General features: G+C 31.8%; 2 protein-coding genes across 2 annotated transcripts; both read left to right on the plus strand.

Moving 5' to 3' along the window:
* Nucleotides 1-8251: 8251 nt before the first annotated feature.
* On the plus strand, nucleotides 8252-13701 carry LOC132065031 (purple acid phosphatase 2-like). Its single transcript, XM_059458248.1, is given in 9 exon segments — nucleotides 8252-8744; nucleotides 9762-9961; nucleotides 10077-10189; nucleotides 10960-11018; nucleotides 11021-11188; nucleotides 12047-12185; nucleotides 12310-12530; nucleotides 13037-13158; nucleotides 13255-13701. Coding segments are annotated over 9 exon segments (1266 nt in total). The 5' UTR covers nucleotides 8252-8687; the 3' UTR covers nucleotides 13442-13701.
* Nucleotides 13702-16019: 2318 nt separating this feature from the next.
* On the plus strand, nucleotides 16020-20176 carry LOC132065033 (purple acid phosphatase 2-like). The gene is made up of 8 exons (XM_059458250.1): nucleotides 16020-16486; nucleotides 17184-17384; nucleotides 17507-17618; nucleotides 17748-17977; nucleotides 18708-18846; nucleotides 19221-19441; nucleotides 19533-19654; nucleotides 19755-20176. The coding sequence occupies exons 1-8, from the start codon at nucleotides 16298-16300 to the stop codon at nucleotides 19951-19953; spliced, it is 1413 nt and encodes a 470-aa protein (XP_059314233.1). The 5' UTR covers nucleotides 16020-16297; the 3' UTR covers nucleotides 19954-20176.
* The last annotated feature ends 2092 nt before the right edge of the window (nucleotides 20177-22268 follow it).

Raw genomic sequence — 22268 nt, forward strand, 5'->3', positions numbered from 1 at the left:
GAGGCGTAGGCCCTGAAGTTTGGGACCATCAAGCCAACTTAGCTTCAGCATTAAAACAGAAGATGTGCGTAGTTTACTTGCAAACGAATTATGCCAAATTTTCTGAAGTTTGATTTTGGCAAACCCAACATCAATCTCGTATATTTGAAGTTAATTTTGAAATGATTGAAATTATAGAATTTTATAAATTTTGAGTAAGTCACAAGGGTCCTAAAATTGGCTATATGTGCACTTGCCCCTTAATATTATGCATATTTTTAGACTACAAATTATAGAAAAAAAATTATACCATATTATTATGGCTTTCATTTTTACTGAAAACAGATTTAATTATATTTGCTAGGATAAGTCGCCTTCTTTTACCAATAAGTGACATTTTAAAAGTAAATCATTTTACTAGAGCCCTCGAAATAGATTAGGCCCATGAGACTGGCCCAACCTAGCTCATGTTGTGTGAGATTCATTTTTTTGCGCGGATTGTCCTTCTTCTGGGGTGGTCTTTAATTTTTGCCTTTCAAATTTGTGGTCTTTTATTTTTGCCCTTCACCTAAAACTCCGAGGTTCTTGGTTTAAATTTCGGCTCAGTAAAAAAAAAAAAAAAGGAATTTTGCAAGGCAAAGGTTTGGATTGGCAAGACAGAATCAAAATTTTATCTTAAGGCAAAGTTTTGGCCAAAACTCTACCTTAAGGTAGAGTTTGAAATTCTGCCCAAATCATGCAAAATTTTGCCTTGCGGTTTTTTTTTTATTTTTAACGGGGTTCGAACCCGAAACCAAGGGATTCTAACGAAGGGAAAAAATTAAAGACCACCAATTTAATGGGCATAAATGGTTTGGGTTCGAACCTCGGGGTTCCGGGTAAGAACCCCACCTCGTAAGAAAAAAAAAAAAAAAAAAAAAATTTTGCAAGGCAGAGGTTTGGATTCGCAAGGCAGATCTGCCTTACCCAAACTGTACCTTAAGGTAGAGTTTGAAATTCTGTCCGAATCATGCAAAATTCTGCCTTGCGATTTTTTTTTTTTTTTACGGGATTCGAACCCAAAACCAAGGGGTTCTAACGAAGGGTAAAAATTAAAGACCACCCCAAAATAAGGGTATTCCTGCGAATTGCCCTGTGAGATTTACCAGAACTTTTCCAATTCATTTAAAGACTAGCGATTTGAGGGACAAAAATTAAAGACCAGCGATTTGCCGAATAGGCATAATTTCTATCAAATCTTGCCTTGTGAAATTAGGTCGTAGATCTGAATTTCTTTTTTTTGTTTTTTGATTTCTGGGGTATTTTGGCCACTTTTTTATTACTTAATGTGCCGAAAGGGAAAAAATTAAAGACCAGCGATTTGAGGGACTAAAATTAAAGACCATCCCAAGACAGGGACAATCGTGCGAATTGCCCATTTTTAAGCCCAACACGGTGACCTCATGAGCTGGGTTGGGCTTGACCGTGAGGCTGAACATTCTCGTAATGGTAATTATGGGACGTAACTAACTACTACTATCTAATTATATTTAGTAGTTATAGTTTCAATTAATTAGATCTCATAGCTAATAGTTGTATCTTAATGACACTTAATAACTATTAAAATAAAATAAAGTAAAAAAGGAAAAGGGAAGAAAGAAAAAAGCATTGGAAATGTCCGTTCTTCTTTGACTCTCTCTCTGTACTTACCCACCTTCTTCTTCTTCTTCAACTATCTTCTCTCTCTAAAAATCTCCGTTTTCTTTCTCTCTCTAAAAACACACATAACAATTCTTTCGTTTTTTAGTTGTTCTTTATGTGTATTTTGTTGAATATCTTCTTCCATTTTTTGATTTTAACAAAAAACGTTTCTGACATTGTTAGGGTTCTTGAACAAGCTTCGATTTTGTTTTAATGGCGGAGTTGTTGGTGATGATGACGATGAAGGATAACAGCGGCTGTTGTTGGTGACGGCGATGTTTTCGTAGATCTGGTGGCATTGGTGTCGGATACTGAAAAAGAAACCGATATCCGGCAAGGAAGTTGTTGTATTCATGAATACGGCGATTGTATTCACTTTTTTGAGCTTTTTTTGTTAAATTTTTCGATTGTATTCATTTTTTTTGGGGTGTCTTTGTTAGCATAAGCATTGTTGTTGTTGTGAAATTTCCAGCAGATCTGGCCGAAACTAGTAGTTGGTGTTGTTGTATTCATGAATAAGACGATCGTATTCACTTTTTTGAGCTTTCTTTGTTAATATTTTAGATTGTATTCATATTTTTTAGGGTGTGTTTGTTAATTTTTTGAGTATCTATATTTTTATGTATTCAGTTTTACTCGCTGTATTCATGACTACAACGAGCCCGTTTATGAATACATATTGTCATTTTCATGAATACAGTGTAAAAAGAAAAGAAAAATTTGCTGTATTCATGAATATAGCGGGAAAAAAATGTATACACCGAAAAAAAAAATGAATACAACGAAAAAATAAAATAAAAAGTAGCTATGCCATGTAAATATTGAAAATGTAGCTATGGGAATTTTTAAACCCCCAAAATATAGTCATTTATGTAAAATCCCCTAAAATGTAGTCATTTATGTAAAATCCCCTTTTATATCACTTTTTCTTGGGCCTAAGGATGTGAAATAGTGACAGCCCCGTGGTAGAGTCTTTCGGGGTAATCACTTTTCTGCCCAAGGTTAGTTACCATTATTGCAACATTACCAAATAATAAAGATGTCGATGGAACGGTTCGGTTGGTTATTTAAAAAAAATTATACCATCCCAATTCTTCAGTTATTTTATTTTGTATAACCAAAATTAGACTTTTCGAGATCGTCCCATCATCTCAGTTTTTCTTCGGTATCGGTACAGTTCGATTAATTTTCGGTTATTTTAGTTTTAAAGTGTCACCTAAGAATACACCTACATTAAAATGTAACGACACAGACCTCCACAAACCTATTTGTAGTACACTATCAAATAAAACTTCTATTTGTTTCTTATGAAATATTTAATGTAAAAGCAATTAGAAAAACAACACAAAGTAATTAAACTGAAATGTATTATATCAAGTAGCAAGACAACAACGATGACATCATCGCGACGTGAATCCTCACTGATTGACCAAGGAGAAGAATAACTTGCCAAAGACAACAATGTTGAATTGAGCCAAAACAAACATTAGCTTATAGGCCACGTAAATCACAACTGAATTTGATACACATACATCAAGCAACATAGTAGAGGAGACCAAGATGGAGGTAAACTTCTGTTAGTGCTAACTATAACCATAAATGCCCACTTAAATCATCTAAATCTATGACCGTATGACTATGTATATGAGGTACCCTTTTGAAACTAAATCCAATCACCTAAAGGCCCAAAATTTAGTGGCCAAAATTTTTATTTATATTTGAAACAGAACTTATAAAATATATTTTATATATTCAATTTAACATATTTGTAATCTATAAAATATATTTCATACATGTAAGGCTATTCGGTTCGGTTCGGAAATTTTTTGATTTTTTGTATAAATTAAAAAGATCACCCTAATTGTTCGGGACGGTTATAAGATTAAATTAAAATCCACGGTTTTATTGAAAAAACACTATAAATCAGTTCGGTATGGTTAGGTTCGGTCGGTTTTTCATATTTTTTTAACACCCCTACCAAATAAGGCTTATGAAGAAATTTACGTGTAATTATTTATAATAATTGATTTGAATGTATAAATCTTTTTCACACTCTTTGTGCTTGTACTGGTACCTCACATTTCAAAAGTCTATGTACGGTTGAAGCTTGAGCGTGTTCTTAGTTCATCATTGAAACATAGATAAAGTTGACGAGAGAATGAAGACTTTATGACGACTTTTTGGTCTACACAAGTACTCTCTAAACCATGCAACAAGATCACCCGTAGCACAACTCTCTCGTTTGAGTTAGTGCATATAACTTAAAATACACAAATGGTAAGAAAGTATCAGTTAATCATATCAGGTCCCTAAATCACTATCAAAATATTAGATTTAGAGAAATTTTATTTTGTACTTCACACAACTGATACTAGTTATGTGAGGCTTCTTCTATATCAGAAGTTGACGGACCCAAATTTTATATTTTTTAATCCACAGACTTTGGGTATGCTAACTTGTGTGAGAAAAGAAATTGCACACAATTAGTATCAATTGTATGAGGCCCGAAAAAGAAAAAAGAAAAAAACTTGATTCGCCATAGTCACGTGACTCACTATTACTTGTTTTTTAGTGGACAAAAGTTCCAAACACTATTAATAGTATCTTTTCTGTCCATCCAGGGTTCGTTTATAGACCATAATAATGTAGTAGATATCGGTTCGTTTATGGACCATAATAATGTAGTAAATATCGGTGAATTTTGTTCGTACAAAAAAAAAAATTATCATTAAAAATTTGAATGTGAAGTTGGGCGATCACCACGTTTTGCAAATTGACAGAAGAGTTGAGTGGCTTTGTTTTTCAAAAAGATTGAAAGGCTTGTTTGAAATTCTTTTTCAAATTAAGAAAAAACTATTATTTCCTCCGTCCCAATTTGTTGGACACTTTTCGTTTTTTGAGAGTTAAAAGAGTTATTCTTTGACCATAATTTTTACATATGTTTTTTAAATATTTTAAATTATTAATTATGGTGATATATAGAGTACTTTTTACGTAATTTCCAAATATGTAAATTTTATTTCAAAAAATTTAGAGATTCTATGTTCAAACACACGGTCTAAATTAAGAAGTTGCACTCTCTAAAAGCGAAACGTGTCAAACAAATTGGGACAGAGGGAGTAATTCTTAACCAAGTACTGGCTAAGAAATTTTCCTTTTTGTTAGTTTTTACCAAAAAATTGGAGAGGTGCTGATAGAACGTTCGTGATCATAAATCATAATGCTTATCTTTACTACTCTATAGAACCCATGCTTCGTCGTCTGTTAAGCTAAAAAAAAAAAAAAAAAAGTGTGGTCCCTATATTAACACCAACAAATATTAAAAAAAAAAAAAAAAGTAAAAAAAGTGAAACTCACCATCTCCAAACTCACGGAAAAAAAAAGTGGATCCCGTATTAACAAAATCAAGCAATATAAAAAAAAAAAAGTGAATCCCATATTGTAAAAAAAAAAGTGTAAACTTTGTATTCGTAGCAAACACTAATATAATAAAGTTTTAGATACGGAGCGCAAACTACAATGTTATATTAATCGTGTTTTGAATATATATATATATATAGAGCAAAAAAAGTGTGGTCCCCATATTAACACCAACCAATATTAAAAAAAAAAAACACCAACCAATATTAAAAAAAAAAAAAAACACCAACCAATATTAAAAAAAAAAAAAAAAAAGAAGTAAAAAAAGTGGAACTCACCATCTCCAAACTCACGGAAAAAAAAAAGTGAATCCCATATTGTAAAAAAGAAAAGTGTAAACTTTGTATTCGTAGCAAACATTAATATAATAAAGTTTTAGATACGGAGCACAAATTACAATGTTATATTAATCGTGTTTTGAATATATATATATATATATATATAGTGCAAACTGATAATGTCCAAAAGGGTGGGCCCCATACTAAACAACACCAAGCAATATAAAAAATAAAAATATATAAAAAAGAAGAAACCATATAAAGCATGGGTTTAGACCCATGCTTCGTCGTCCGTTGTCCCTTAAAAAAAAAAAAAAAAAAAAAAAGGTGTGGGCCCCATACTAAATAACACCGAGCAATACAAAAAAAAAAAAAAAAAAGGAAGAAAAAAAAGTGGAACCCACCATCTCCGAACTCATGGGAAAAAAAAATGGACCCCATATTAACAAAATCAAGCAATATAAAAAAAAAAGTGAACCCCATATTAAAAAAAAATATAATGTTAAAAAAAAAAGTGCAGACTTTGTATTCGTAGCAAACACTAATATAATAAAGTTTTAGATACGGAGCACAAACTACAATGTTATATTAATCGTGTTTTGAACATAATATATATATATATATATATATATATATATGCATAAAAATAGTGCAAATTAATAAAGTCCAAAAAAAAAAAGTGCACCCCATATTAAAAAATCAAACAATATTCATATAATTTTCAAAGTATCTCATTAAGTCAATAATGATGGATTCATTGCCACGTGCGTATCAATCCATTAGTGGGAGGAATTCAAAAAGGTTAAGTAGTCAAACCATACAATTTTTTTTTTGCTATTTCGCCATGCCATTTATTTGTTATGTTTACTAAAATAAATATACTTAAAATATTTATATTTTAAAATAAGATAGAATTTAATTACTTTTTTATTTTTATTCTTACTCTAATAAATGTGAAAAGAGATTAATGTCGTAAAAAAAAATATATCAAATGGAGATCAAATAATGAATAAGGTAAATGTCAAATTATAATTCTAATCGACGTTTTCTTAAAAAACCATGCTAAAGACAACATGACAAGTAATGAGCTAAACCGAGAATATTTATCAAAAATTAAAAAATAGTATTTCTTCGTTTAAATAGAAAATCAATTTCTACTTTGTTTCGTTTTAAACATGTAAAATTAATTTAATAATTAGAATTAGAATTATCCAAATCAAAATTTGATAAAAAATAATAAGTATTTTACACCTTTAAATTAATGGAATTAAAATTGAAAGTATCAACCGTGCTTAAATATTGCTATTGTTTTATCTCAAAGAGAGGAAAATAGTTTCTTTTTAAACAAGTCTTCTCTTTTAAAAAATATTAATAAATTTACCGATTTTGTATTCGTAAGTAAACATTAATATAATAAAGTTTTAGATACGGAAAGACAAACTACAATCAATATATTAATCGTGTTTTGAACATAATATATATATATATATAATCACTATCCAAACATAACTACATACACATACGCACTATAATCTAGTCTTTGGGCGTAACAAGACGGGCATAGGCCGTCTAGTTTTTTATCGAGAAAACTGAGTGGCTGAAGCAGATTCCATCCACCTTTCCATGTCCTATATATCCTTTCTCCAGAGACTCTTATTTTCACGTGCTTTAATTTTCTTAACTGAGATTTTTATCTGAAAAAAAGGGAAGGTAACTATATATTGGGAGGTCATAAATAAACGCATGTGAAATTTGTGCACAGAGTACTAGTATGTTCGTTTCTCTGTTTCAATTGTCCATTCCTTTGTCTTTGTATAACGATGGGGAACAATATTAGTCCGTAACAAAAGTTTTACACATTTCTGTATCTGGAAAAAAATAATAATCTAACTTTAAATGTACAGACACTGGGAAAGTTCATGAAATTTGAGTATTTATTGAAGAGGAAAAATTTATGGAATTTCACTTATGGTACCCATTTCACTCTTTGGTATCTAAAGAAAGACATTCTTTAACATTATTTTACTCATGGTACTTTAGAAAATTATTTCACTACAATATTACAAACTTAAATTTTTGGAGTTTGAAATCTCACAGTTCAAAACTTCATGACTTTTTATTAGAGATTGAACTACACAGTATGTTGGAGTTTTTCTATATTTTAACTAGGAATATTTTAAATCAAATTTTACTTTCGCAGTTTGTAGGTTTTTTTAAGCATTTTAATATTACAAAAAGATAATATTTCAGTGCATCCACTTCACATTTCTTGCTAGTGGCATTTATGCCAATTACTCTGTGCCGTTTATGGCTCCATAAAGAGGCAGAGAAATGGTTTCATAATTTCTCACGTTGTGGTGGTATAAAGTGGATGAATGTGACCATTATTCAACTTGTAACTTATGCCGTAATTCTTTCATTATTTACCTACATTATTAGCCCACCTCCCCACTTCTTCTCTAATTCATTGAAAGGATGAATTTCTCACCTATAAATAGAAATCATCCTTAGCTTTTGGTGGGTAGAAAAAATATGAAAGAAATATTGTGTTGTAGTGTGAGAACATGTTGTAAAGTGAGGTTAGTGTAGTGAAAGAGAGAGTTGAGAGTTAGTCTCCAACTAATTCACTACAAAAGAGTAATTTTTTATATGTTCAAGGAAGGTGTTCTTATGGTGGAGCTTTGGACTCTTCAACTAGTCCGGAGTTGCTTGAGTCATATGACATTGACGGGCTGTTGTATCCTGGAGGGGACAAGTCAGAGTAATATCTTCTTCGGACCAGAGTGAAGATTATCGCATATGGGCTTGAATCTCCTTAAAAGAAAGCGAGATACATAGCGCTCGTAAAAGAATGTTTTATTTATATTTTTCTTCATTTTTATTGTATTTTTTTATTGTATTTTTTCGACTGTAATTTATTATAATCTGTGGTAATTTCACCAACACATTTAAATGCAGCTAAACCTTAAATTACTTTTGAAATGTGGGCTAAAGTATAGTTAACGGTCCAAAATATATTATCACTCCTATTTGCCAATTTCAATCGGCATAGTCACACTCACTGGCTCAACTTATCTTTACATATAAACTTGTGCATTTGACACCTATATGCACGCCTATATAAAGAAGCGTTGCTCCTATTTATTGCATAACCACTAGCAAAGAAGTAGAATTATAATCTATTCTTTCTTCGTGAGGCTGAGGGGAAAAAATGGGTCTTTCGTGGTGTCATTTTTTGCAATTTTATTTTTTATCATAAACAATACAGCAACTCTGTGCAGCGGAGGAATAACAAGCAGTTATGTTAGGAAGGTGGAGAGTAGTGAGGATATGCCTCTTGATAGAGATGTATTTAAAGCCCCTCATGGTTACAATGCACCTCAACAGGTCTCTTCTACTTCTCTGCCTATATAGTTTTCCTTCTATGTACACTAACATTACTAGTATTCCTCAAGTGTGAAGTGCCTATTCCGAGATGAATTTAGACCGAGGCGGAGTAAGAATTTGAAATTTATGAGTTTGGAATTTTAGTCTTTTAAGTTACAAGGTTCTAAATTAGCAATTTGTACATATTTAATGAATTTTTAAGACAACGACAAAGTTTAATCCAAAGTACTGAATTCGGCCGAATCTGTAACCAAAGCGCTGGCTCCGCCCCTGAATTCTACGAATTTAATTGAACTTATTGCCTTCCGCTGGAATATTTATGTATACACGTGTAAGAAAAATTTAAAACTTTATCTCATGTGTTTATCACTAGTGTCGTGTGGCACTCATGTGGATGGGAGAGAAAATCCTCTTTCACTTCTACAAATTCATTTTTGTCACTTGTAATGTAAGAGTGAAATAGCTACTGTGTGTATGGAAAATGCAACTAGACATTGCTTGCTTTACTAATAGATGGGGTTTTATTTTTCTCTTCCTGTTTTTAATTGATATGATGAACACTTGCGAAGCTTAGCTTGTACATTTGAAACCAACAAACAAAATAGAAACCTACAGAGATCTGAGATAATTATCTAAAAAAATAAAAATTAGTCACTGCTAGAAAAAGAGGTTTTTTCACAGACATTCGGTGGGAAATTTCCACCGAACAATTTCAATTTGGGAAAAACGCGTGGTGAAAATGAGTCTATCAAATTTTGAAACTTTTAATCTTTCCGCGTGAAAATTTTACTATTTAGGTTTTTTCTACTAAAGTTTTTTCAGTGGGAAATCAGTGGAAAAATAGTGATTTTTTAGTGTGAATTACGAAATTCATCGATAAGTAGATGGTAGCTAAAAGAAGTTTTTGATAATCGTCTCCGATCCGTCCTTTTTATTTTAAATTTTGGTTAAAATATACTTCGTTTCTATTGTAACGTTTAATATTAACTGGTAATTAAACTCATTATGTATATGAAGGTTCATTTAACGCAAGGAGATCACGTGGGCAAAGGAGTGATTGTTTCATGGGTGACAATGGATGCACCCGGCTCAAATACAGTATTATACTGGGAAGCCAATTGCAAGATAAAACAAAAAGCAAAAGGAACTGTCACTACCTACAAATTCCACACATATAATTCTGGCTACATTCATCATTGCAGCATCCAAAACTTGAAGGTGAGTTTTATAAACAAATTATAGTGTAAATATAGGTTAAGATACAATATTTTATATTTTGATATTCATTTATAGTACTACATTTACTAATTTATGATTTGCCTTTTAAACACTGTATAGCACCAAATATTACTACACGGTTGGAATTGGGCACTCAAAGCGAACTTTCTGGTTTGTTACTCCTCCACCAGTTGGCCGTGATGTACCATATACATTTGGTCTTATTGGTAATCATTAATTATACTCTTTATAAATTTCTCCTTTTCCAATTTTGATCAGGTTCTTCATGGAGATTGTGAAATTTATTTCCGTATTTTAACTTGACCTTATAGTGTCAAAAAAGAACCGCTCAGTTCAAGTTGAAACATGTTGGGTATTGAACAAAAAATTCACTTAAAAGTTGAGAAGAAAAAACAACGATAAGACTTTTTGAAGAAAATCGTGAGGGCTTAACCTAAAGCTGACAATATCAAACTTGTAAAGAGTGTTAATAGTGAACGGGCTAGCCGGCCACTTCCGGATTAATTTTTGAAAAATAGCGGTTTTTGAAAATTAATTTGTTAAAAATAGCTACTTTTGATGTGGAAATACCATGGCAGTATCATGGATTTGGATTTAAGCAAGTAAAAATTTTGCAATATTATCACGACTTTTTCTATTCATGATACTATCATGAATTTCAAAAATTGACAATTTTTTAGTGATAACTTTTGAATCTACTGCTATTTTCCAGTTATAGATCGAGAAAATGACTATTTTTGAATTTTATTGTACGTTAAGAGTATTTTTAGACTTATTTAGCCCAACCAAACACGAATATAATGGTCAATAAGAGAAAATCTTCTATATTGTTCTACTATAAATAATGATTGGTTGGGCAAAGTGAACAACAATTTAAAAAAAAAAAAAATTATTATTATTATAATAATAATAATATTCTTATCAAGCTTGCTCTTATAATATGCGCTAAGTTTTAGTTTTTACAATGTGTGTGCAGGGGATCTTGGACAAACATACGACTCAAACATGACACTCTCTCACTATGAAATGAACCCAACCAAAGGCAAGCAGTTTTATTTGTTGGTGACCTTTCTTACGCAGATAAGTATCCAAATCATGACAATAATAGATGGGATACTTGGGGAAGGTTTGTTGAGAGAAGCAATGCTTATCAATCTTGGATTTGGACCGCCGGTAATCACGATGTTGATTTTGCTCCTAAAATCGTAAGTTCCTAATTAGTAAATTATTTCAATTTTCATAAGTTGCACTTAAACATATATAGTATTCTCACGCTAAACATAGTATATTTTCAGTTAGGAGCGCTTTATCCTATATATTTATTGATTAGGTCTATGTAGCGCAAATTCGAATTAGTCGAGTTAATAAATTTTGAATAACAGATGATTAGATTGGAAAAAAAAAATGTCATTCTTTGTCAAATTTCATAAATAGGATTGAAATTGAGAAATGAATTCTAAAGTAAATGCAGACAGAAGAGTTTGGAACCAACAATAGAATTTCTTATTTTCAGCTGAAAACAAAAGCTAAGTCTATTACAAGAACTTATAGGATATTTTCGGAACAAACCACAGATCCTAATTGACTTAACAAAGTAACTAACTATAGTTACATGTAATCAAGGCATATAGTAAACTTAATACAAAATGAACTAAGGTATTTGAGCAAGTACGTATAGCGTCTGCATTTTTTTCTTTTATTGGCAGACTACTTTAACACAATGAATTGTGTAGTATGTTGTGGTGATTTGGTAAATTTTTTGAATTTATTACACTTGGAGGATCAGTGAAGAGGGAAGGGGGGACAGGGAAAATTGGGAACACATTTATTGTGTGGGAGATTCTCACAACTGTATTACTGGACTATAACTCTTGGTGGTATAATAGAGAGAGATTTATACACCAAGGTATTAAGTTAATTTGCAGCTATTGCTATAAAATAGAAATAAATGTACTGTAATATCTAATTGACTCAAAATCTTGGATTGTTTCTCCTTGAGTGTGCCCAAGCGTGTATTATTATTGTCTTTGTACAAATTAATCAGATATTTAATTTTGTTGCAGGGAGAACCAGAACCATTTAAACCATATTTTCATCGATATCCTGTCCCTTACCAAGTATCAGGAAGTTCTTCTCCTTTGTGGTACTCAATCAAGAGGGCATCTACATATATCATCGTTTTATCAACATACTCCGCTACTTGTAAGCCACGTGCACATTATGCATTATAAAAGGAACAATTCGATAAATTTATCATTTACAGTCCTATAATAACTTTTTTTATACTAACTGATACTACTAATATATTCTTTTTCACTCCAATTAGCTAAATATACTCCTCAGTACAAATGGCTGGAGGCAGAGCTTAAAAAAGTTAATAGAGAGGAAACTCCATGGTTAATTGTTCTTATGCATTGCCCATGGTACAACAGCTATGAGTATCACTACATGGAAGGCGAAACCATGAGAGTAATATATGAGCCTTGGTTTGTAAAAGCCAAAGTAGATGTGGTTTTTGCAGGTCATGTTCACGCCTATGAACGATCGGTAATAATCCCTTTTACTCCTACTAGCATCTTTTGGTATACTATCTGATCGGAAAAAGAAAAAAAAACTTACTCATGTGTATAGTGTTTACGTCAAATCACATTAATTTACTACCCTCCGTTTCAATTTATGTGAACCTTTTCGGAATACGAGGGTCAAACTCTATAATTTTGACCTTAAATTTTAACATAGATTTATTAAGTTTGTAAAAATAAAATTTGTATATTTAGAAACTACATAAAAAGTACTATAAGTCATGATAATTTATAATTCAAATAATTTAGAAAAAATGTAAGAAAAATATGGTCAAAGAACCTCGTAGACTCCCCAAATAGTAAAATGTTCACATAAATTGAAACAGAGGGAGTATTATTAAGTGTTTTATTAAAGTCATAGTATATACTCTGTACTAATTAACTGTAATTAGTGAAAGACACATGTTATATAATTATTTGATTTTTAGACAAACTTTTCCCCTCTTCATTTTTTCATAAACATGCTGGCAGAAACGTATATCGAACATTGACTACAAAATCGTAAGTGGGGAATGTACTCCTGTGCACAACCCTTCTGCACCTGTCTGCATAACCATCGGTGATGGAGGAAATATTGAAGGCCTCACCACAGAGTAAGATTTCTAAAATATAATTCTGAATATTCGATTATTTTTAATTAATAGTATAGGATTTGAAATAATTGAGGGTGTTTATTATATAACTTTCAGAATGACGGAGCCACAACCTAAGTACTCAGCCTATCGCGAGTCAAGTTTTGGACATGCCATATTAGATATTAAGAATCGAACTCACGCCTATTATGGTTGGCATCGCAATCAGGACGGGGTTTCTGCAAAAGCTGATAGCTTCTTGTTCTTCAATCGTTATTGGCACCCAGTTGATGAATCTTATTAATTGCCATGCCATTCTAAACTTGATTCTAGATTTAATGTCCTTATTTCCCTCTTTGTTAAGACAAATAATTTGGATTTTATAAATCCTTGTAATATTTCAGCCTCCTTGTCGGTTTCTGGAATGTACGTACTGTTAATTTGCTAGTGGATGTGGTTTCCTAAAATACCCATTGTTATCTGTGTAGCTATTTTATTGTTAAGTTGTGGACTACTTTGTTTATAAGTTCTAGATGAAGAGGTTTATTGTGCTGGGAAAATAATGACTTATAAAAATAATATTCACGATATATAATAAAAACATCGAATCTTTCTAATGTGAAAATATATTATCCGAGAGAAACAATATTATAATATTATAGTGAAGAGTTTAACATTTTGTTTTATGCGCTTCACTATAATATTACCTCCACTTTCTATTTTTCTTTATAATTATATTTCTCTACATTTGTGCATTATTTTTCACTGCTCATTAGTCATTATTGCTTCTGTTTGTTGGTAAGTAAGGGCGGAACTACAATATTATCTATGGACGCGGATGAATTCACTATTTTGTTTTTGTTAGATTTTGATTCGTGTTTGTATTAGAAAATTCATTACACATATATAAATATTTAATTACAAATTTAATTACTAAAACGAAATACGAAATGACAAGTTTAGAATTATAAACTTTAAATTCAAACTCCGCCTATTAGTGGGATTTAAAATGAGAGCGGAGGCTCATAGCTGTAGGATTGAGAGCCACTAAATTCAACCAATCAAAATTGATTCTATTTGCACTGCTCAATACATTTTCTGCAAATGACAAATGCTTACCGCCCATAGCATGAATTATTGCCTCTAGCAACTTGTTTTCATCTTTTCGCTTCCTTTTTAATCATCTTTTTCTTTGTTCAACGGGGACCACACGTATTGGAATTGTCTTGTGAAACATGTAACTATCCTACAGTCAAGTGACCACTTATTTTATATGATAGAATTTAATGTTTAGATGGAAAAAGACAAAGAACATTTTAGTACAATTAATTTTCTGTTTAACCTTGTTTGTCGATGGAAATAACTTCTAGAAAAAATATTTTCGTTGGGAGTGAGTTTGTTCCGTTTTTAAGAATTTATAGAAGTATCTCTGCGTAGTTAAAGAAAACTTTTTAAAAAAGTGATCCAACAGGATGCGTTCAATTTTACTTTCGTTTGGTAAAGTTTTAAAAGAAGAAACCTTGCTACAAAAAGATGGTCTAAATAATGCTATCAAACTATTGGTCAACAGCCTACTTAAACATTACGGCCGAATAGCAATAGTTGGGAAAAGAAATAAAGGAATGCACCGCATCGTTCGATTAAACAATGGAAGAAAGTCGCATATAGACGTGGGACAAACTTAATAATGAGAATTTTTAGTGCCGATATAATTTTCAAATGATCCATCTTCATGCATTTGACAATTGAAATCCTGCTTGACTTTTGACTGATTTAAGTTTTATTAATTCATAAGATTCACATTATAGTTATTAGATTACTTATATCAAAGTGGTCAAGTCAGTATATTTATACCTATTCATATATTTTCACATCCATGGTTTTAGTAGATCGCCTAGTCCCGTTCATCTTCGGGGCAAGAGTGTTCGATCGGTGAACTATTACGCACTCTTTCAAGGGTGGTTGCTTCTAAGCAAACCTCCTGGTTGTCTCTACACCCCTACCCAGGGGCGAATTTACATTAAAAAAAGGGTCACGTGAACACATGATCATTCGACTAAACTCGATATATTATGTATATATCTTAAAATATGTCTAATATTAAATGAAGGAACACATGATCAAATGAGATTGAGTGGCGCACTAGTTAAGCATTAGCTTTAATCCCTTGAGGTCATGGGATCGAACCCTACTTAATGTATTTTTGCATCTTTTTTTTTAAAAAAAAATTTCTAAAATGGTGAATCCATCCTCTTAAAATTCTGAATTCGCCTCTGCCCCTACCTTCATTAACTTAAAGAATATATCTCTATCTTTTGTCAATATATTTAGAATGAATTTGATACCTCTACAAAAAACTCTTTTGAAAAGTCTTACTAAGACGGAACACGATAATAACTATCGATTCCATAGTACTCAATATTTATAGGTCAAATTTCATGTATATAAAAATATTTTTTCTAATATATAGTAATAATTTATTTAGAATTAATAAACAAAAATAAGTTTGATCCAAAATCACATATGGATGTCATTGTCCGCATGGGTCCAAAGATGATCCGCCTTATATGGACGGGCACATTGGATTCAAACGCGAAGTATCTAACGTAATACAGCGAATATTTCGTTAGTCGAGAAGTCAACTCTATTTTTTTTTCCCTGGTTTCCCACTGATAGGTACGTTATCTGAGAGCTCAGATAAATCCCAATCCAAATGGCGATTGACCGACCACTTGAATCGTTGACTTGACACATACTCCTTACTCTTCCCGTCACTGAATAAGTATTTGGTTTAGAAATTCAGGATAAAAAATAATAATAATTTTTTTTAATTATACCCTTATATTAATAAGCTATTTATTAATAGTGCTCATTTTTCAAAAACATTTACTAAATAAGGTAATTTAGTAAACTATACCTTGTAATATTTATTATTTTTCTTAATTGGCCTGAAATAAGTTAAAACTACACACGAAGGGAGTAGTATTGTATAAAATCAGAATATTCCCCGTAATTCTAGACGTATATACTTCGGATGCCGGTATTTAGTACTTCCACGATGCATATATATAGGAGTTTTTGTTTTTATTTTATCATTATTTTCTCATATATATAGGAGCTCCTACTCTTGGTTAATGTGAAAGTTGAGTTTTCCGAAAAGATGGATGTGTCAAGAATGAGATATTTTGGGTGGTGCATTCTTGTTGTTCTGGGTTTGATTCTCAAAGAGTCAGTTTTTTGCAATGGTGGAGTCACCAGTAGCTTTATTAGGAAGGTTGAGAAGACAGTGGATATGCCTCTTCATAGTGATGTCTTCAAAGCCCCTCATGGTTGTAACGCGCCTCAACAGGTTAGGTATCTTTAGAGTGTTGCTCGATTTCTTTTTTCAATATATAATTATTCAGTTAGGCTTTTCAACGAGCATTATTGAGCTTGCTATGAACTGTTTTTTAAAGGATATCTTGATGCACTTCTCACTTTTTCCTATTTGTTTAATGGTATTCAGTATCCCCTTTTTACTTTATGATTTTGTTCATGGGCGAGAGTGGTATAAGAAAAGTAGAGTAGCAAAGTTGATACCTTTGGGATAGAATCTGATCCAAAAATTTAAATTTGATATGTTCAATCTTTAGGAGCCGCTTGACCATGAGAATTATTCACTTTATAAAATTTCCAAATACAACTTGGAGTTGGATTCCAAATTTGGAAAAGTGCTCCAAACCTGTTTTCCAACTCAGTATCTTTGCAAAAAAGTGTAACCAAACACATTTCACCATCTTCAACTCCAACTTCTAAAATTCCAAATAAAGTGAAAAATATTTGAAATCTATGGCCAAATGCCTACTTCAAGTTCTTGGCACTAAACTCATTGTATTCTTGAAGTTGAAATTATGGGTTCATAATTTAATATTTTTCAAAATTTTAGTGTTTTTTCATATCTAGATCAGTATGGAAAATACTGGGTTAACAAGTTTTGTTTATGCTTGTCTCATTCATGAAATTTGGTTTATTTTCTAATTAATACTGTTTTATGGTTTCTTTATAAGGTTCATATTACACAAGGAGATCATGTGGGAAAGGCTGTAATTGTTTCATGGGTGACTGTGGATGAACCTGGTTCGAGTACAGTCCTATACTGGAGTGAGAAAAGCAAGCAACAAAATAAGGCCAAGGGAAAAGTTAAGACCTACAAATTTTATAACTATACATCTGGTTACATCCACCACTGCACTATCAGACGTTTGAAGGTTAATTTTCTTTCTTTCATTCCCTTTTTGGGAGAACAATTTTTGGTTCCTTGAGTTGTAAACTATTTTATCCCTCTGAAAGGATGCTCAAACTTATGATGGATTTAATACTCCTTTTGCAGTTTGATACCAAATACTACTATAAGATTGGGATTGGGCACACGGAACGAACCTTCTGGTTTACAACTCCTCCACCAGTTGGGCCCGATGTACCCTATACGTTTGGTCTTATAGGTAACAATTTCAACCAAATTATTGCTGTTGGAACTTCTTCAATTTTTCTTTGGTTAATAGATAAAAAGCATTGATCTTGTTGTTAGCATTAGTGTGGCGTTTCTCAATCAACCTGCATTTTCATTACAGGGGATCTTGGTCAGAGTTTTGATTCAAACAAGACACTCACTCATTATGAATTGAATCCAATTAAGGGGCAAGCAGTGTTATTCGTAGGCGACCTATCTTACGCTGATAACTACCCTAATCACGATAATGTAAGATGGGATACATGGGGAAGGTTTGTTGAGAGAAGTACTGCTTATCAACCTTGGATTTGGACTGCAGGAAATCATGAGTTAGATTTTGCTCCTGAAATTGTAAGTGATACTGTACTATTTTCCTTCTTGCTTAAATTGACTTCTAATGTATTTCATGGATGCTTTAACCTTATATTTTGAGCTCTATATAGATATTTACTGATGACAAACTGCTAATATTAAGCTCATTGGGAAATGTTCTAAGGCATTCTACATTGGTCAGAAAATTAGTTTATCTTAACAAGAGATTCTGCTCTCTATTGCTAGTTTGAGTACAGTGAGTTTATTGAAGCTGGCATCTCTCTCGGTCCACCAAAAAAATAGAGAGACATTTTTTCTTTTTTGTTAAGGTAAGATTTTATTGAAAAAGGTACCAAGATGGTACAGGAAAGTACAAAACAAAGAGAATCTAGGATAGCTGTTACAATCAACTCAGCCTATCTAAGATCTCCAAGTACTGAAATATGTTTTCATCTACTCCTCCTTTACACCAAAAATATAAATTCTGTGAACATCTATTCTTCACAATAGAGAGACATTTGCCCAGCTTTGCGAAGGAAGTGGCATCATCTTGGATGTTAAATAATGACAAAATACTCAGAGAGGCTAATAATGAGCAAGCATCCATGCTTTAGAGAACCAATATGGTTATATGGTTAATTAAGTAACTCCACAACAAAAATTACTGTTTCTGCTTTTCCATACTTCTACTATTCTACCCTTTGATGTCCTTGATTTTAGATGGTTCTTCACTGGAATTTTGATGAATACATTCTGATACTGCCTGCAGGGGGAAACAAAACCGTTCAAGCCCTACACTCATCGGTATCATGTCCCATATAAAGCATCAAACAGCACAAGTCCACTTTGGTATTCAATCAAGCGAGCTTCAGCATATATCATAGTTTTATCCTCATATTCAGCATATGGTAAGGGCATGACATTCTTGTGAGTTAAGCACTAGTGTTCACTTTTACTTTTGCATCTTCGTTAGTGTGAAAATAGAAGTGGTCGACCAGGAAAAGTGATCTACACTACTTTTCCAGTTCTTGAAGAATTCATCCTCTTCTGACATGCTTCCTGGAAGAAGTCTTAGTGTCGTAGCAAATTTCTGTCCAAGTGTCATACTGCCATTTTATTGATGTCTATCTATTGTTCACGTTCAACTTGCTTCACAATAATTCGCAGTGCATTTTCTTGGTCTCTAATAAAGGCTTTTCAGAAGAGGCAATTGTTTAGAAAATTCAGGACTATGGATTTGTCTATTTTCTTTTAAGTTCCTTTTCTTTTTACCAATTTTTAGGCAAATACACTCCTCAATATAAATGGCTTGAGGAAGAGCTACCAAAGGTTAACAGGACTGAGACTCCGTGGTTGATTGTTCTAGTACATTCCCCATGGTATAACAGCTACAACTATCACTATATGGAAGGGGAAACCATGAGAGTAATGTATGAGCCGTGGTTTGTGCAGTACAAAGTGGATATGGTTTTTGCGGGTCATGTTCATGCTTATGAGCGAACGGTATGGACAGCTCATCCAGTTCATATGTAGCCAAAGTGAGAATCATAGTGGTCTCTTTTATAAAATGATCTAAGTTTCTATCATGTTTCAGGAACGGATCTCTAATGTGGCTTACAATGTTGTCAATGGAGAATGCACTCCTATTAAAGATCAATCTGCTCCAATTTATATAACAATCGGCGATGGAGGAAATCTTGAAGGTTTAGCCACTAAGTAAGACTAATCCAAGTCCAGAAACTTGTTTTATCTATTGTAAATTTGTAATTGCACTTTTGTCAGACAACTAATCAGATATCTTATACACTAATTTCAGCATGACAGACCCACAGCCAGCTTACTCTGCATTCCGCGAGGCCAGTTTTGGACATGCCACTCTTGCTATAAAGAATAGAACTCATGCTTATTATAGTTGGCATCGTAATCAAGATGGATGTGCTGTGGAAGCTGATAAGATGTGGGTTAACAACCGTTTTTGGCATCCAGTTGATGAGTCCACAGGTGCCAAATCATGATGATATACATGAGATTTCATCTTTCTTTTCTTTCCTTTTCCTCAGCAACATTCTGTATTTTTTGTTGCTCTGCAACCAATAAATTTCATCATTTCAAGCTCCTGCTGCCTCATAATTTGTATCTTGGGATGTGGCAGAAGAGTTCTTGTGAGGAAAATGAAATAACGTTGTAAAAGAAAATTGAAGGATATATATTTGTCCATAGTTACTCTATTTCTCCAAATCTGAATGCGGTTGCAAACGTGATTCCAATTCGGCCAAATTTCTAAATCTGATTATTTTGAAAAGTCATTTTTGTGCCTTTTTTTTTTCAAAAAAAAAAAAAAGAAAAAAAAAAGTTTTTGGAGAGTAGCGGTTTGTGTGGGTAATCAATTTGAAAACACTTTACCAATATTAGGTAGCAATTTGTGCTTGGTCAAGATTTCAAATGTGCTTATGGGGAAAATTTACTTTTTAACCTTTTGAAAATAGTTTTTGTTGCTATGTAACAACACTTATATTTTTCTCTGAAAATTGGCCAAACACCTCAATTTTCTAAAATAAGCACTTTTGACTTCTCACAAATTTGGCCAAATAGGCTATAAGCCAGGCAGATGTGTTGTGCAATGTTTTAAAAATATTTTGATACATTGCACAAATCTTTATTTTAAGATTATAAAATTCAAAAGTATAACTTTAAAAAAAAAAAAAAACTTTTTGCCTAGTCAAATTAAGATAAAAAAAATGAAACCCACATAGTAATAATTATTTACCACAACTATTTTTATTGCAATCCTTCAACTTGTGCTCTTTTCTATAATCCTAATTCACTTTTAACTCTAGTCTAATTTAATTCTCAAATTTTATTTTCCGACACATTTATTTCCTCCGAGACTTTTACTTGTTAAAGGATGTTTGACTTTGGATGGGTTCTCTGATGAATATTTATTCTCTTGAGTATGAAAAAATTCTTGTAGGTTCAATTTTAACTCTCCTACACAAATTTATTTCTCGATGTGCACTTCAGTGGATATATAAGCCTCCAGGAGGACCAACACGCTTTTGACTTTTCACACCAAAAGCTTTACAAATTGTACACGCAATGAATGCTTGTATCATAAGCTATATAACTTGTATACTTTATCCAACTATTTTTTTTGTCCCGCGTGAACATATGTCATAATACTTAATATTTATTCTCTTCTCATGTATAGACGTATGCACTTCAATTTTAATTCTCGACACATTTATTTCCTCCGTGCACTTTTACTTGTTCACTTTTGACTTTTCACGTTGAATATTTATTCTCTTTCGTATGAATATTTATTCTCTTCAAATGTATTCATGTATGCACTTTTACTTGTTAATTCTCGACACATATTTATTTCCTAAGTTATATAGCTTATACACTTTGCACTTTACTTGTTCATTTTTTACTTTTCACATTATTTAAGAATTAATAAATGAAATATTTCCTCGTCCATACTTTTGACTTTTGGTCGACACATATTTACATTACTTATTCTTTCACGTTCTTAATAAATTAATTAATAAATAAGCCACATTAACTTGACTTTTCACTTAAATCTCATATTCACTTCATAAAATTAATGGCCACTTAGCATAATTAAAAATATATATCTTGACTTTTCACGTTCTTTAAATAAGTTGTAATAAATTAAGTACTCTTGACTAACGTCCCGAAGTTGAACATTAATTACTTGGTATTTACTTTTTACATCTTAATTACTTTACGTTTGACTTTTCACTTTAGACATGGAATTTAAAAAATAATAAAGGTTCTAAATTAAAAATGTGTATAATATTAAAATATCCGTCTTGTATTATAAAAAATATATGTCTATTTTTCGAAATAACTAAAATAAGACAACTTATTTTTATTTTATTTTTTTATTTTTATATATAAACGCAAACAAGGTGGACGAATACAACAACAATAAATTGTACAAAAATCAGCGAAGTTGTACTATAAGTCGGGACTAACATGTGTACATTTCAGAAGTTGAACATTAATTCTATCTCTTGTGTATTTACTTTTTATGTCCCCACAGTTCTGCAGTGTCTTAATTATCCTTTCATTTCCTTCATTTGGCATATACTTCCTCTATCTCAATTTAAGTGTCTGCGTTTAACTAGACATGAAGTTTAAAAAATAAAGATAGACTTTCAAATCTTGTGGTTCTAAATTAAAAATGTTTATAATATAATAAAATATCATTTGAATCTTGTGATTATAAACTTGACATGTAGAATATTTGAATTGTCAACTTACTAAATAAAAAAAGAGGCAGACATGACCAAAATAAGATAAATTT

This window comes from Lycium ferocissimum, chromosome 7, assembly GCF_029784015.1.
Source record: "Lycium ferocissimum isolate CSIRO_LF1 chromosome 7, AGI_CSIRO_Lferr_CH_V1, whole genome shotgun sequence".
NCBI lineage: Eukaryota > Viridiplantae > Streptophyta > Magnoliopsida > Solanales > Solanaceae > Lycium > Lycium ferocissimum.

Bases quoted from the DNA above. Each gene is read 5' to 3' on its own strand.
- LOC132065033 (XM_059458250.1), top strand. From the start codon at position 16,298: ATGGATGTGTCAAGAATGAGATATTTTGGGTGGTGCATTCTTGTTGTT. The intron at 17,385-17,506 runs GTTAATTTTCTT...CTCCTTTTGCAG, and splicing joins GCACTATCAGACGTTTGAAG to TTTGATACCAAATACTACTA. The intron at 17,619-17,747 runs GTAACAATTTCA...TTTTCATTACAG, and splicing joins CTATACGTTTGGTCTTATAG to GGGATCTTGGTCAGAGTTTT.